Source organism: Paroedura picta, chromosome 6 (assembly GCF_049243985.1).
Source record: "Paroedura picta isolate Pp20150507F chromosome 6, Ppicta_v3.0, whole genome shotgun sequence".
NCBI classification, from domain to species: domain Eukaryota; kingdom Metazoa; phylum Chordata; class Lepidosauria; order Squamata; family Gekkonidae; genus Paroedura; species Paroedura picta.
Window position 1 is genome coordinate 91,676,049 of NC_135374.1, and position 15,731 is coordinate 91,691,779.

The following is a 15,731-nucleotide window of genomic DNA, read 5'->3' on the forward strand; positions in this document are numbered from 1 at the left end:
AAGATGAGAAACAGTGCAAGAGACTCACCTGCTGTTTCTTAATTTCTCCAAACCCAGGTGCAAAAGTACTCCCTCCTCTCCCTAACACCCCCTGTGCGTGGCCAATATTAATCTAACCTAAAATGTGTGGGACCCTGCCAATGAAGAAAATAAGTCAATAACTTATCTGAGTGATAGTTTGGAGCTGGTACTGACCATTACTGTACAACAAAATGTGTTTACTTGGGAAACTAACAATGGAAAGGAACAGCTCAACATTATATATCTCAGTTGCTCCAGCTGCATTATTTGCTTTAAATCAAAAGTTCTTTGTAGCACATGTATTTCTATATCTTTCTAGATCCCTACATAAAAGGCCATATGCATGCAAAGATTTGCAGAGAGGTACTGTGGTAGAGAGCTTTTCGTCTACCATGAATATTTATAGTGGCCAGACCCAGAGTTGGTTCTTGTTCTTTTGAACTGTCTTCCAGAGGCAACAAACAAGATGAGTCCTTTAACTAAAGTTTCACAAAGGACCTGAGAGCTTTGCAACGTGGGTTTTAACAGAAAACACCAATACTATGCTGGACTACTTTTACTGCCTCTTTTTAATAGTGATACTGCGGTTGTTATAACCAATTTTATTAATATTCTCACTGTTATCAATAGATATTTAGAAACCGCCAACCTTCTCAACATTGGCACCAACCTTGCTTAAATTAACATGCTTTACAGAAGGGGCTGCAATGGAAAGGGATTCTCAATTATTCTTCATGCTGGCTTCCCACTGAACACCATCCTTCTCAAGCTGCTTTTGTTGCAATGGGGAAAATATAATGGGCATGCCTGCATAAGTTGTCCCCAATGGGAATAAAAGCAGCTTAGATGTGACAATTTTCAGCTGAAAAATGGTGTGAGAGGGAAAAGTTAAGCGCCCCAATCACATGCCTTCATATGTAGTCATACAGAATTAAGTCCCACTCCATTCAACAGCACTTACTCCCAGGCAAATGCAGAGAAGACTGTGTACCTTAGTGAATCATTTATGATTTATAATATAATTTCATTTAATTTTTACTCCTTCTTTGTTCTATCTTTTAGTTTGCCTATTCCCTCATCTGTCTTGCTCCGATTCATTCCTAGACATGCTGGCTCAAGTAAACCAGTTTGCAGTTACATCCGAACCATCAGATTATAGTTTGTTTTTGCCTTCCAGTGCAGAATAGGCACTTCTAACAAAGGGTTTCCAATTGTAATTTGGAGTAAATGAACCGAAGGTTGAAACCAACATCCAATCTATGGTTTGATTATTACATTTGACCCAGGCCAACGTATTTGATAGTCATGAATCCATTTGAAAAGATTACAAGAGTACACTTTAACTAAAGCGCCTATATCACATTTACAGAATGGATTCATTCCATCCTCTGTTTTCAGCTGACTGTGTAGGATGGCAGCCCAGATGCACTATTAGTGCTAGCTAAACCAGTAATCCCACAGGCTTCACCAGAACGTTCTTGAGAGTAAGTGAAAATTTGACTGCAGCTGTAGAAGTATACACTCAATCATGCTGATGTGCCCATACAGATAACCCAAGGCTCCTCAGCTAGTTCAGGCAGTTCCACTGACTGAACATGGTACTAATATATAGTTGCAGAGTTGATCAGGAAACAGAAGTTAGGCAAAATGAACAAAGCATGAGCAATCACTCGCTCTGCTATGACTTTAAAACATCTAAATGTTATTTATTTATTTATTTAGATTTCTATACCACTCATTTCTTTGCAACTCTGGGCGGTTTACGCTGAACACTGTATAACTTACATGGAACATTATACAGACTGGAAAGGTGGGAAACAACTTTCAGTAAAGCATCAAAAGATAACAAAACCACATTTATAATATAAGTAACATTGAGAGAGTCATGGGCGGGCGTCTGGGGGCCCAGCAGGTGTTCTGAGTTGGTCGGCCTCAAGCGAATGCCTGGTGAAGAGCTCCCTCTTGCAGGCCCTGCGGAACTGTGAAAGTTTGGGCAGGGCTCTGATCTTCTCAGGGAGCTCGTTCCACCAGGTGGGAGCCAGAACCGAGAAGGCTCTGGCCTTGTACAATGCGCTACTGAGGGGCCAGGGATCCGCAGCCAGTTGGAGGTGGCGGAGCGTAAGTCTCTTTTGGGGGTATAGGCAGGGAGGCGGTCTCTCAAACACACTGGGTCTAAACCGCGTATGGCTTTAAAAATGATTACCAGAACCTTAAGCTTAATCCGGAATTCAACTGGGAGCCAGCCAAATCTTCCCAAATAAAATCCCCAAGCCTGGGAAAGGCAATCGTTTAGGGGGGGGGGGGACATTCTAGTGGCTTAAAGCTGCAATATCCTATAGATATGTGCAATCTTTCATTTTCCTTTAATGCATAACAAAGACTTTTTAAGAAAGGCATTCAGTGGAATTCCTCACACTTTTCTTACTGTATCTACATTATACTGATAACAGTTCATAAGCCCACTCTCATCCCATGCAACCCAGTTCATGCCACTTCTGCAAAGCTTGAAAATACAACACTCAAAACATTCCACAGTTTGCATGGCAGTGAGAATATTAGACCAAGAAAAAGCACCTGAAGCCAAGGAACAGATGGAGAGCAGTTTATTTTGAGTCAAGAGGATAGCGATAATAGGGTTAGCTCACTCGTTGTACATTGAGCACAGCAAGCAAAATACAGGATGTGTAGAGGAAAAAGCTGCCCTGTGTAGATTCAGATCTTTGGTCTCTATCCTGCCTAGAAGCAGCTCTCCAATGTCTCAGATTGAGACCTTTCAAAACACCTACTGCCTGGTCTCACCAGATCCCAGAGATTGATTTTCCCCCCTCAAAACTTCTGCATGCACATTCAGATGTTCTACCACTGAGCTAAAGCCCCTGCTATAGGAGAGACACAAGAAAACACAGCACAAAACATATGATGAGATGTTATTCCTAAACCTCACATCTGTAAATGAGAAGCAGTTTGCATAAATAATCATGCTGTGAGTGTACTCTGATGGCTTCCATGTAGTGTCTGGCATGCGCTGTGGAAGTCATCTAGCTGTTTCAGCACATGCCTGAGTTCTCAGTGTTATTTACTGTGACATCACAAGTAGACCATAATTTTTGCACATTTTAAAGGTTCAGATGGTAAGTTTGGCATACGCAATAAAGCTGATCATTTAAGCACTCGCCCAGAGTAACTGTCACAAACAACAGAGGAAGGAAACTGTTCCTTCAGTGCATTCCTTCAGACTGCACTCATGAATCAATGCTCTTCCATACACAAAATGCAAACGAACAACACTGCACATAAAACCTAAAAGTCATTGAGGAGTATCCCAGCCTGGTTTTCTCGCTGACATTTCATTTTCTATATGCATCTAATCCTACTGTATAAAGGAGCATTGTCACATCTGAATAGTACCACATCAGCTGCTGGTACATCTAGGTCTGAACAAGCTGACACCCTGGGCTTCAAGAGAGCAGAAACCTAGAGCTGTGCAAGAACAATGTGGGGAAAACACTAATACTCCCTAGGAGCCACGGGGCTCCTTGCATCATCTGAAAGGAGACGCTCCAGTCCACAAAATTCCACAATGTTATGACACAACAAAGCTGTTGTCTGAAGGTACAAGGTGGCTCCTTTTTCAAACGTTCAGAAAGCAACACGTTTGGTGTACTTGCAATATATGCAACGTTAGGACATTTCAAGAATGTTTAAATGTTGCATAAGACGGGGATGGGGGGGCTACAAGACCACATCCTGCAGCATGCCCGCTAAACTCTTACAAACCGTTTAATTTGGGAATAAGCTGCTTTCTAGTTTAATTTGGGAATAAGCTGCTTTCTAGTTACCAGAACTTGCAAGTATCTATGCACAGGTCTGATTGTGGCTGCCTGAGAACCATCTATTGTGGTAAGAAGCAGTCCTATTTCCGCTTGAGGGAAATCCTAAGAAGCTATTTGGGGTTTCAGAGGCCGATCTCCTTTTATTCGATTCTGCCCCTTGCCTGCAAAAGACGGGAACGGGTTTTTCTGTGCAGAGCGGGAAAACGAACTCTTTTCTTGGCGGCCGCAGGCCTGGGGGGAAAGACCTCCCAAGCGAGATGAGGGGTCAGGCGACGAGAGAGGCGCTGGCAGGACCCCTCCGCGGCATGCAAGGCACCGCCCGGGGCCGCCCGCCCAATCCCGGTGAGAGCCAAGCGAGCGCTTCCCAAGCATTAGCTCCAGCCACGGCACCACGGAAGCCGCCCGCCCATCCCCACGCGGGGGGACCCACTGCAAGGAGCGGGGCCACTGAGGGGAGGGAGCGCGCCCCCAAAGCGGCCGTTGAGGACCCGCTCGCCCCCGCCCCCTCGGCCCCCTCGCGCGGGACTCACCAACTGCCGCGCCACATCGGAGGAAGCCATGACAGAAGGGCGGGGGCGGGGGGCGCCGCGGAGAGGAGAGCGGGCGGGCGGGAGGCGGGGGCTCGAGCCGAGCGCGCAACCTCCGACTCCGATCCCAACAGCTGGAATGTAACCGGCGACGCCGAGAGGCCTCAGCGGACACAGTCTCCGCCTGCCGGCATCCGATTGGAGGAGACGCGGAGAGGGGGAGGAGCGAGAGGGCTAGCCGCCAACCGGCGGGAGCGCGGGCGTGGTCGCCGGAGGGTCCCTCCCGCCGACGGAGGAGAGAAGGGGCGCTTGCCGCGTAATGCGGTGGGGCGATGCTTCGCTTGCTCCCAAGTATGAGCGTCTGTTTCTAGGCGCCGCCTCCTCCTCCTCCTCCTCCAGGGTTGGCTGTCACGTGGGAAAGGAAAGGAAGGCGGAGACGCGGAGCCCTGCGTGGGGCCGGGATGACGGCTGGGCTGGGCGGGAGCAGGAGGCGGCGGCCGAGGGAGACGCGCCGCTGCCGTGATTTGGGGCTGGCGATGCCGCCGGGGAGGCGCCCTTGGGCGGCGTAGGGGCTGGGGAAAGGGCGAGAAGAGCAGCGATGCCGCGTGGGGGGCGGCGGCGGGTCCCGTGCTGAAGGCCCCCGGGGGACAGGAGGAGGCGGCGGCGGCGATGATGGAGGAGGAGACGGGAATGGCCGCGCCGCCGGAGCTCCAGCAGGACGCGGTGCTGCGCTTCTTGGCCGAGCGCGGCGGGCGGGCGCGCAACGCAGACCTGTTGGACCACTTCCGCGCTTTCCTCAACTCGCCCGACCCCGAGCGCCGCGCCCGGGCCCGCGAGCGCTTCAAGGGGATGGTCAACGCCGTGGCCATCGTCAAGCAGGAGCCCGGCGCCGGGGCCAAGTTCGTGCAGCTGCGCAAGAAGTTCCGCGGCGGCCCGGCCGGACCCAAGGACGACGACGAGGCGGTGGCAGCGGCGGCGGCGGACCCCGAGCCGGCCGCACCCGGGCAGGAGCGTGGCGACGGGGATGCTGCGCCCGAGGCGCGCCGGGAGGCTGGCGGCGGGCAGGGCGCAAGGGCCGGGGGCTACCCCGCCGCCCAGAGCGAGCCCGAGGCGGCGCCCTCCTCCTCCTCCCCCGACGCCGGAGACGCGGAGCAGCAGCAGCAGCAGCCGCCGGGGCGCCAGGCAGGTGAGGAGGCCCCGCCGGAGGACTCGTCGCCCAGCCTGGCCGCGCCTCCTGTCTTGGGTGCGCTGCCCCTCGCCGCCGCCGCCACTCCGCTGGGCGGGCGCAAGACCTTCCGCGAGCGCAGGATGGGCGCCTCGCCGCAGCTGAAGCGGGGTGGCGGCGGGGGGTTCCCGCGCGCGGGGGTCGGCGGCGGCGGGCGGGAGCGGGACTCGGACAGCGCGTCGCTGGCCTCGTCGTCGGCCGAGGAGGAGAGCAGCTGCGGCAGCACGGGCGTCGGGGGCGGCTCGGTGGCGCTGGACCCGCTGGAGCACGCGTGGATGCTGTGCGCGTCGGACGGGCGCTGGGAGAGCCTGGAGGGGCTGCTGGGCTGCGAGCCGGCGCTGCTGACCAAGCGGGACTTCATCACGGGCTTCACCTGCCTCCACTGGGCCGCCAAGCACGGGCGCCACGAGCTGCTGGCCCTGCTCGTCAACTTCGCCCACCGCCACCGCCTGCCCGTCAACATCAACGCGCGCACCAGCTGCGGCTACACCGCCCTGCACCTGGCCGCCATGCACGGCCACCTGGAGGTGCTCAAGCTGCTGGTGGGCGCCTACGACGCCGACGTGGACGTGCGCGACTACAGCGGCCGCAAGGCCGCGCACTACCTGAGCCGCGGCACGGCCGAGGAGGTGCTCAACCTGGTGGGCGCCCTGCAGGACGAGGCCGACGGCGGGCCGGCCAACGGCGGCAGCCGCTGGAGGCTTTCCAAGGTGCTCCCGGCCAACCTCATCGGCTGCAAGCTCTCGCAGCTGCACCACGGCGGCGGTGGCGAGGAGGGGGATGCGGCCGACGGGTCCGCGGGACAGGGCAAGGGCAAGGAACTGAGTCGGAAAAGCTCGGGCAGCGGCAGGCTCAAGCCCCGGCTCAACAAAATCCGGTTCCGCACTCAGATCATTCACACCACCCCTTCCTTCCGGGGGGATCCCGAGGAGGAGGAGGGGCAGGAAGAAAAGCCCCTGAAATCCTCTTTCAAACTGAGACCCAAATCCAACGTTTTTGGATAACATGTTGCTTATTTGTTAGCACCTGATAAGGGAAGGGTGCCTGACTACCTCTGAGACTGCTTCTTGTGTCTGGAGAGGGCTGTTTGAGGACGACCTCCCCATGCAATGCCTTCAGGTGCTAGACAGGTGCAGGGCTAACCATACTGAGGCTAATGTTTACTAAGGTACAGTGGTGGCTGGAGTGCAAGTTCTAATCGATCACTTTAAAATGTGGGTTTTTTAGAGTCCGAGTAGTTCTACTTGTTTGAGTTCTGTGTTTAAAACATGTGCGGTTAACCTTACGTGGAGTGGTACAGTACAAAGAGCTGCTATTTGTGGAGGTTGCACTACTCACTGTGGTGGTAATGTGTCTTGCGTTGCACCATATCAGAATCTTGGTGAGGGATAACATTGAATGTTTCTCCATTTAAAAAAATGCCTCTTTTATTCACATTTCACTTGAGCATGTGGGAGATGTTCATTTTCTGTTTGTATGGAGAATTATTCAGTCTCATAATTCCTCCCAGTGTCTGATATGCAGTCAGTAAAAAAGTTGTCACTTCTACCAAAAACTAGGTCTAAGAGGGCAAAACTGTGCTTTCTCAGCCAATGTGTGGTCTCAAAACTGTGATGCTGAGAAGGGAATGCAGGACATTCGGCAGACTCTTCATAACCTTGGGGGTCCATGGTCGAGTTCCTTTAGTGGTATAGTTTAGTTAAAAGAGATGGGGAATGGTCATTCCCAGTATGGCTCATTCCTTGCTTCATATCATTCTAGGCTGGTTTAGTCCTGAGGTGGAAAAACTAGCTCTAGAGAGACCCGTGTTGTTTTGACCCTTCCCCAACACTGAGGCTGAAAGCAGGGTAGAGAAATGATGTGGGAGGAAGAGTTAATCTCACCTACCTTCTAGTCACAGGTGATAGATACCCCCATCCCCTCCATCCCATGGCCGCTTTTGCAACTGAATTACAGATCTGAGTGCTGTTCCTCCCTTGCAGGGCAGCTGGGCAGACAGACAGGGGAAGCCTGCATACCTGCCAAACCTTTCCTGCACTTGCCTGTTGTATCCTGCAGGTACCCCTCTTGAGATTTTCTTTGGCTTAGCTGAAAAGAGAAAGTTCACCTGCATGGGATAAAGGGCACTTGACCTGGAAAGGTGGGAAATATGAAACGTCTCCCTTCTCCCTTCCCTCTTGAATGTTGTTTTCTGCAAATGTCCCTTTTTCTGCCATTAGTATTAGGAGGCATGGTATCAGGATACCAATAGGTTTCTGGTAATGTCTAATTTTACCCCAAGGTATGTTCTGCGGAATGTACACGTAATAGGAATTTTTAAAAAGTAGCAATATGATACATAGGTCCAGCCATTAGGAATCAGCTTTAATGGAATACTGATTGTACCCTGAAGCTATTCAAAAGGTACATTTTCTTTTATTCATCTAGGTTTTAGTTCTTGCATTCTTTACATGTTGAACATAATCCCTTGGGGAGTGGAGGTACAAAATGTACTATTTTAAGCATAAATATTACGCTGGAGGCCAATCAGCCGTTCAGTTAAGGTGGAACTGAAATAATTCTCAGTTGCGAGAATGATGTGAATTGAATGGCTTTCTTTCAGTGAGTACCTGGCATTATAGCAGTGCTGACATGCATGCAGGAGGGCTTCCATTTTGTCAGTTATGAGAAAGAAAGGTTCTTGCTCAGCAGTGGAATGCCTCAGCAAATAAGTCCTTCAAGTTTTAGGTGGTAATTACTATTAGTAAGACTGCATCAAAAAAAAAATCTTCTGTTCCAATTTGAGTTCAGTGAGTATAAAAACCTGCCATTTGGGCTTGTCCTGAAGACTAATGCTAGCCCATTAAACCATTAATTGGTTCAGTACAGTACTCCCTGCACTGAAAATCATTCAGCCCTGGAACGAATCCTGGGCTAGATGGTTTGAGCAGGAATGGTTTGTAAAGATAAAATAATTCCGTGCACCTTGGAAAACACTTGTGCTCTCCTGGAGAGCTGCAGAGGAATAAGCTGATGCAGAGCGTCACACTTCTAGACACATTGTGCCTAGTTTGCACACTTCAACCACGGATAGGAAATTGTTTTTCTGAGCGCTTGACCCTAACTACAGTGTGTTTCCCCCATTGCAAGCTTGTGTGCACATGTGGACACCGGAAAGCACATATTTGGTTAAGATTGTTACAGAATGTTTTAGAAGTTGTCTTTAATTTGCGTCAAGCTTAGTGAGTAAATGTCACTAAATAGATTTATTTGCTTTAATTAATAAACCTTCGGGATAAGCCCTTGTTAAAAAAGGTACTAGCAAATGTTTCTCACATGAAACAAGATACTTTGTATTTTAGTTTAAAGAAATATTAAGAATAACGTCCTAGAAGCCTTTCCCATAAAAACATATTCCTATTATTCCAGTCCAACAGTTTCTGCAAACACCCGAATGACAGGCTTGTTTTATTAGCACATTCTCTTCAAGATTGGGGCTGGTCCTCCAGTGCTGCTGATGTGAATATGAAAGTCAAATGCTGCCAAATAAAATTCAGGACTTGCTAAAGCACGCTTCTCAACTCGCTTGTCAGATATTTGGGGGTTGTGTACTGATTTGAAAGTAGCTGGGAAGCTGTTCCAAGGCTATGGATATATAGAGCTCTGCTTCAGAAAGCAGATGCAGCTGTTAGGCTCTGTCACCAGGGAAGCGGATCATGCAAGCCCTCTTACCTTGCTGCTGCCACCTGCTTTTCAGACTTTATCCTGAAGAAATAACAATGGGCAGGCTATATGCATGTGGGCATTCTCTTTTCATGCCTTTGTTTCAGGATACTACAGAAGAGGCATGGTAATGAGGTTTGTGCAATGTCTGCTGCTGTTTCATATACCCATTTGAAGTCATGTCCCAAGTTGTCTAAGTAAGCAGTGCCATAATTGCTGCTTAACTGCCAGTTGGATTGCTACCATGCATTTGCCAAGCAGCACCACCAAGTGCTGAATTAACTCTTTTTTTGTGTGTGTTGATAGCTTTATATTTTTTATATGGCTTACAAGTGGAATAATGAAAATCAACTCATCCAAAGCCATGGTGACTGGAGCCAACAGGTTTACCTGCATTCAAGTGAAATTGTTCACATATGCCCACAACCAGTACAGTCTAAAATCCTTGCTTGAAAAAAAATGAACCATAGAGAACTGAATATATGATCCGCCATACTGTATAAGTGCTTTTTAATGCGTACAAACAAAAGCAAATGTAAAGGCATTCTTTTTATTTATAAGCTAAAATTCCATGTGCCTTTTGTTAACTTGTAAAAAGAGCATTTTGAGGGCTTCTGCTCACATTTCGGTATGATGGAGGCCAGTGGCAGCTCCATCTTTCTGACCACATGCAACTTATTGTAGCAGCATAAATGTTCCAAAGTGTCAGTCTGCACTATATAGCACTAGATGTTTAATCTTGTAGCAAGAAGACAGACCTTTCTGCAGTGCAGAACAGTGTCCAGAGTAGAATATCTTTACTACAAATTTCTTTTAAATTACCTGAATATTGCGAACTTCAGCTTTCCTATGTGACCTCCAAGAGGGATATATTCTACACCATTCTATTTTTAAATGTCAACTGTCCACAAGTTTGAACTATTGAAACGAGTGATTCAAGGTTGTATTTTTGTAAGTATTGTCTATTGAAATGTTGATCTATGTCTAAAAGCTTGTATATGCTGTTAGTCTCAGTTTGATCATAGAAAAATACTTTGCGCTTTTGAAAGGACAGCTTTGTTTTACTGTAGCTGTTTTAGCAACTTTAATTCACTGAAGGGCCCTGTAACAAATGAATGATGCCAAAATTTGGTCATTATTATGATGTAATGTTTCATCACAGTATACTTCAAGTACAAAGGCATGTTAATAATCAGTAGTAAACAGTCTAATTCTAAACACACATTTTCAAATACAACCTCTGTGCCCTGGTTTTACTTCTCTGTACAAAGTGCTTCTTCTCCCAGATCTAGATGTAGAAAGGGAGGGTTTCATTTTGAGGTACTGATGTCTTTTGAATTACTGGAAATGTTTACTTGTACACTACATATGTAGACCCATTGTTCGTGGTGTGTTCCACAGAAGCCAGTCAATTGCACAATGTAGGGAAAACTTGCAATGTTCTTAATTCAGTCCCATTCCATGTACTTAAGTTATGCACAAGGTTGTTCCCCCAAACAAAAATCATTTTCTTTATCTACTGAGTTCACATTCTTTATGCATTCTGCATTTTGTCTCTGTATGTTCTTTCTTATATCAAAAGTGTTTAAAAAAACAATTTTGTACTGGAACTTCTGATCTAACTGGTGGATCACATCTATTCATGTGGATAATCTGTAGAACATATATGGTACAACACTGGAGCACTTCTTTCTCACGAGAGATGGTATCGATTTAGCTCTTCCTTTCTGAAGAGAGGTAAAATGAGATTGAGTGTAATCCTATGCACGCTTTAAAATGTCCAGCTGAGGTACTACGGATTTATTTCTCAGTAAACACACATAGGATCAAACTGTAAATTTTTGTTAACCTTATACTGAATGCTTAGGGATATAGCAGTGTTTCAAACTGTATTGTCAAAGACAGTTTTTTAATACATGCTTGGATGGATAAGTGAGTGCTAAACATTTTAATGAAATAAAGTGTCATAGTTTTCTTTTTATCTGGTTGTTTTTCTTGGTGTTCTTGTGGGTATAATTTTTATAATAATGGCCTGTAAACGTTTACTGCTTGAACTGATTTAAAAGGAGACATTGATTTGGCTTTGCTCCTTATAGTATCTTCGTTTCTTATAAAAAAGGTTTGTTGGGTAACTAATGCTTGATGATATCTTACAGTGTGATCCTAAATAGAGTTATGCTAAGTCAACTGAACTCATGGGCTTAGAAAGGCATTATCTCTATTTAGGACTGCATTCTAAAGTCCACAAGAATATCACTGTCCTTGTACAGATGTTCAATTTTCAACTTTTTCTGTTGTAGTACTAAGATGACAGTCTTCCTGTGCACTTTAAGATTTAACAGTTACTAATATACTTTCTGTATCAGGAGCTCTGATCTGCCATGTAAAGGTGGTTTGCATTTGGGGTGCAGTGTATAGAGTTCTGGCTTTGCCACCTCAGAACAGCATTAAGTTGGAAAAGATACACAAAGATGCTTTGATTTGGCAGGGATACTGGAACACTTTGTCTCTGGAATAGTCTAGAACTGTCTTCAGTGCCCCTGAATGTATAGACAGAAAAATACATAGTTATTAATATCATAATGAAATTTTCCCTTGAGAATAGTATTCTCAAGGGAGAATAGTATTTACAATGCAAGATTTTACTATGTGTGCCTGAAGGAGATCTTCCTACCTTTTTAATCTAATGGGACATGGACTTTGTAGGATACTTTTGTGTGAAAGTCTTACATTAATGTGGATTTTATAGGTCTGTTTTTAATGCTACGTGTAAAGAAACTAGAAAGGCCAGATGTTAACTTCTAAAACTAAATGAATATAGCCCATATAATGTTGATAAATAAAAGTGGGCAGTCATGTTGGTCTGAAGCAATAGAAGTTTTAGTCCAGTGGTACCTTAAAGACCAACAAAGTTTAATTCTGGATATAAGTTTTCATGGGTAACTGAGAAAATGTAGAGGAACACGAAGCTTATACCCAGAATGACTTTGTTGATCTTAAAGGTGCTGCTGGACTCAAACTTCGTTTCCATATAATATTGTTAATCTATTATCACAGTTCATATACAACAAAATAGTGTCATTAAGTTGGTTTTCTTCAATGGGCTTAAGTACACTGACTTCAACTGGATTGTGGCCACCTGCCAGAATATATGAGTTATATTTGACTTCAAATGCTTTAATGGCCATAGCAATCACAGTTTTTACTTATGTATATTTTGAACCCAAAAGAAGACTTTACAAATAGTTGCAGACAGATTTGCTTTAGTATAAGCTGTTGTGCACTAGGGCCCATTTAATCAGATACACAATGTGTCTTGCAGTTTGTCGGGTTCTACGTGCATGACATGGAGGGAGGAAGAAACACAATGGTAAACAGTCTAAGCAAAACCTAAGTAAATGCAAGGAGTACAACCTGACACATCTGTGAAAAGCCCAAATGTATATAAGCTGATTAACACAACAGTGAATAAGCATACCTAGTAAGATTATGTTAGCATCTCATAAAAATGGTGACCATTAATGATGGTAGTATCTTTCATGTATTTGGATTTTCTACAGAAATGTCAGATTTAACCTTTTATAATGCAATGGCTTTTGACCCCAGCATTTATAGTTCTGTGTTTTCTTCTGAACAAATGGATGTGTTAGATATGTAAAAACAAAATCTTGCCATTGAATAGACTTCAGTTCACAAATAATATTTGATTGCATTTTATAATATAGAGCTTTGGACCATGCCTCTTCCTTGAACAAGGAAACTAAAAAAATCCTAGCTAAAATATTCTGTATTAAGATAGAATTCTTAAAATGGTAGAAGTTCTAGATTGTTTATAGTAAACCGGGGTGGGGGTGGGGCAGGAATCCTGTTGGAGTAAATAGTTTCCTACTACTTTCATAAAATTATTTAGGAACTTTGAGGGGAAGACTATCGTTCATAATTTTAAAGTACAGTCTCTCCTTTTACAAAAACCAAAATTAACTCCTTAGTAAATACAGTCCTAACCTACAATGAGGATAAGCAGGCTACTTATGAAAGGGTTAGGCAGGCTTAATGATTTCAACTTGTTTTGTCTGGTCTTGTGGCATTAGATATTATACAGGAGAAAGTAAACCAAAACAGTGAAATGGGAGGGAATTGGTAATATGACTCCCCACACGTACCGTGTGAATGAAGCAGCATTCCTCTCAGGTTTGGCAATCTATGCAGGTGTGTGTAGCTTTTAAATGTATATTCTGTTTTTATTCCATGTTCTCAAAGGGGGTTCTATGTTGAGTTGGAATCTCATACTGGCTAATTTTCCTCCAAAGGAAGGAGCCTTCCCTCTGATGCTCAGGGCATTTTCACATCCGTTGAATGTAGTAAAATTGCTTCCCTTACGTAGTCATTATATTCTGGCCCCTTCATATGACGACACCAACATCCAGTGTCTTGGCAGTAACCAGCTGGCTACATCCTCCATTTTAAAGTGTTAGTTGGGGAATCGCATAAAGTAGATTCCCCAACCTATTTAGCGCAAGCTATCAGAGAGCAACCAGCAGAGGGAAGGTAATTTGGGCAAAAAGGCACCCGCCTCCCTCTCCCTTGTTCCTGGGGGCAGGAATGATTTTAAAAAAATGGCTAACATCCTGGAGCAATGAATAGGCAGACATGTGCAGGCGATGCCAGAAATAATTTTCTCCCAAAATTGTAACACAAAGCATGTCTCTCTAAAGTCCCCCACCCCGAAAAAAAACCCAGGAAATGTTAAAGTATCAAGACTCGTGATTCCGTAAGGGAAAAAGCACTATGCATCTATGATTATATGCATAGGTGTTTAAGCAGAGAAGTATGAATTTAAAAAAAAAATTAGCGGGCATCATGAGACCTTTGAAACGTGAATAAAGAGGATTGGCTACTTCATAAAAATATGATTCAGCTGGCATAATGCTATTTTTACCGATGTGCGGAAATGCTCTCCGTGATCTCATATCAGAGGAAGGCTTCTGACAGAGAAAGATGCATCTGCTGGCAGAACAGATCAGATCTATTGGGTCTGATATATCATACAGTGCAAAGATAAAAGCCAATTAAATGTCCATTTCAAACAAATAACTTTTTACTGGAAAGATTTACTTTTTCCCTATATCCCAAAAACCTAGCAATAGGAAAACAAAAGAACTTTGGGACAGAGAAAGATCAACTGACTGGGGTGAGGACTAATTTCTTGAAGGAGAAAGCTGCTGCCCTGCTTCAGGGTCATACATTGTCACAAGGCCTTGGTGGCTACCTCTTCAGTGCATAATGAGTGGGAGGTGTCCAGCTGTGTTTGTTCAGTGTTTCCTGATGACGTCTTTTGTTTTTAAATGCAAGTTGCAAAATTTTCATCCGAAAAAACCAGAACAGGTTAGGTCACTGTTGAGACATGGTTGTAGATTAACATGCCAACCTTGGGACAGACATTCAATGTATTGTGGGGTCTCACTGAGTTTTTGGATGCAGTTTTTAATGCCTTATAAAACTAACAGTGCAATCCTAACCCAGTCTACCCTGAATCCTTTTCAAGTTTGTTCTGTGGAATTTACTCCCAGGAATTTGTTCTTAGGATAGCTCTGTAAATTCCTGAGGCTCTGCAGGAAAATGGTACAGAAGGGGAAAACAAACAAACAAAAAACCAGGGGTTGGATGGCCTCCAAATGTGGGAGGGGGGACATCAGTTACTAAAGCTCTAGTCCACTCTAATGGAAATTAATCTTTTATTAAAGGAAACTATGGCAGGAACACGTTAACCTTAATATCTATTCTATTGAGGCTGTATTGATCTAGTATGCTTTCAGATTATTGGTCTCCCCTTTAATTTCTAAAAAACGTTTCTTCTATCTGTAATTCCAAAACTTAAGTCTGTTAATTGCTGGAGACAGTGGAATATACATTGGGGATTCAGGCTAGCCCTCAGGACAGTTTTTAAACCTGCATTGATATTCTACAGAAATACTATTGAAGTTTTCAGCAGCTGGGTTTATATGGCCCTTTGTCCTAGAGGCACTGCACATTTTTATTGCTACCTGACTGAATATGGCTGTACTATTAGATTTGTAAAAACAAAAGGGTTGATCTCTAAAAGTATCAAGGAATTATTTTTAATAGAAAATATGCAAGCCTCTGCTAGTGACTGAGTTTGAACCTTTCTGCCCAAATTAACCTTAGAAATGTTGGAGGAGAGTCTTGCAGCACATCAAGCAAGTTTGTTAGGTTCTGTTAAGTCCCAGCTGGGTGCCTTCAGTGTTCACCCTCTTGTCTCTTAGCTTTCTTTAACTTAGTTTTGTGAGCAAAATAATTCTTAGCTTTGGATCATCGTTAAGGAGCTGGAAATGATCAACAAGAATAACTGTCAAAAAAGTCAGAAAAACACAAATGGTGCTTAAGTCCCTAAAAACAGTCTGA

The 15,731-nt window shown here is 45.1% G+C and overlaps 2 protein-coding genes across 8 annotated transcripts in view; one reads left to right on the forward strand and one right to left on the reverse strand.

Annotated features, from left to right (window-relative positions):
* SEPTIN10 (septin 10) overlaps nt 1-6,117 on the reverse strand; it is a 42,665-nt gene extending 36,548 nt beyond the window's left edge. Inside the window, exon 1 of one of the 7 annotated variants that reach the window (XM_077343641.1) lies at nt 5,984-6,117. Coding sequence is in view for 5 of the 7 variants with exons in the window: in XM_077343644.1 (XP_077199759.1) it covers nt 4,385-4,414 (30 nt within the window). In the remaining 2 variants the exon portion in view is untranslated. Of the gene's footprint in view, nt 1-4,015; nt 4,059-4,384; nt 4,616-5,983 lie in introns of those variants that run through there. The other 6 variants (XM_077343644.1, XM_077343639.1, XM_077343642.1 and 3 more) reach the window with 6 other exon arrangements.
* On the forward strand, nt 4,611-11,289 carry SOWAHC (sosondowah ankyrin repeat domain family member C). The gene has a single exon (XM_077343638.1). The coding sequence runs from the start codon at nt 5,051-5,053 to the stop codon at nt 6,608-6,610; it is 1,560 nt and encodes a 519-aa protein (XP_077199753.1). The 5' UTR covers nt 4,611-5,050; the 3' UTR covers nt 6,611-11,289.
* The last annotated feature ends 4,442 nt before the right edge of the window (nt 11,290-15,731 follow it).

Bases quoted from the DNA above. Each gene is read 5' to 3' on its own strand.
- SOWAHC (XM_077343638.1), top strand. From the start codon at position 5,051: ATGATGGAGGAGGAGACGGGAATGGCCGCGCCGCCGGAGCTCCAGCAG.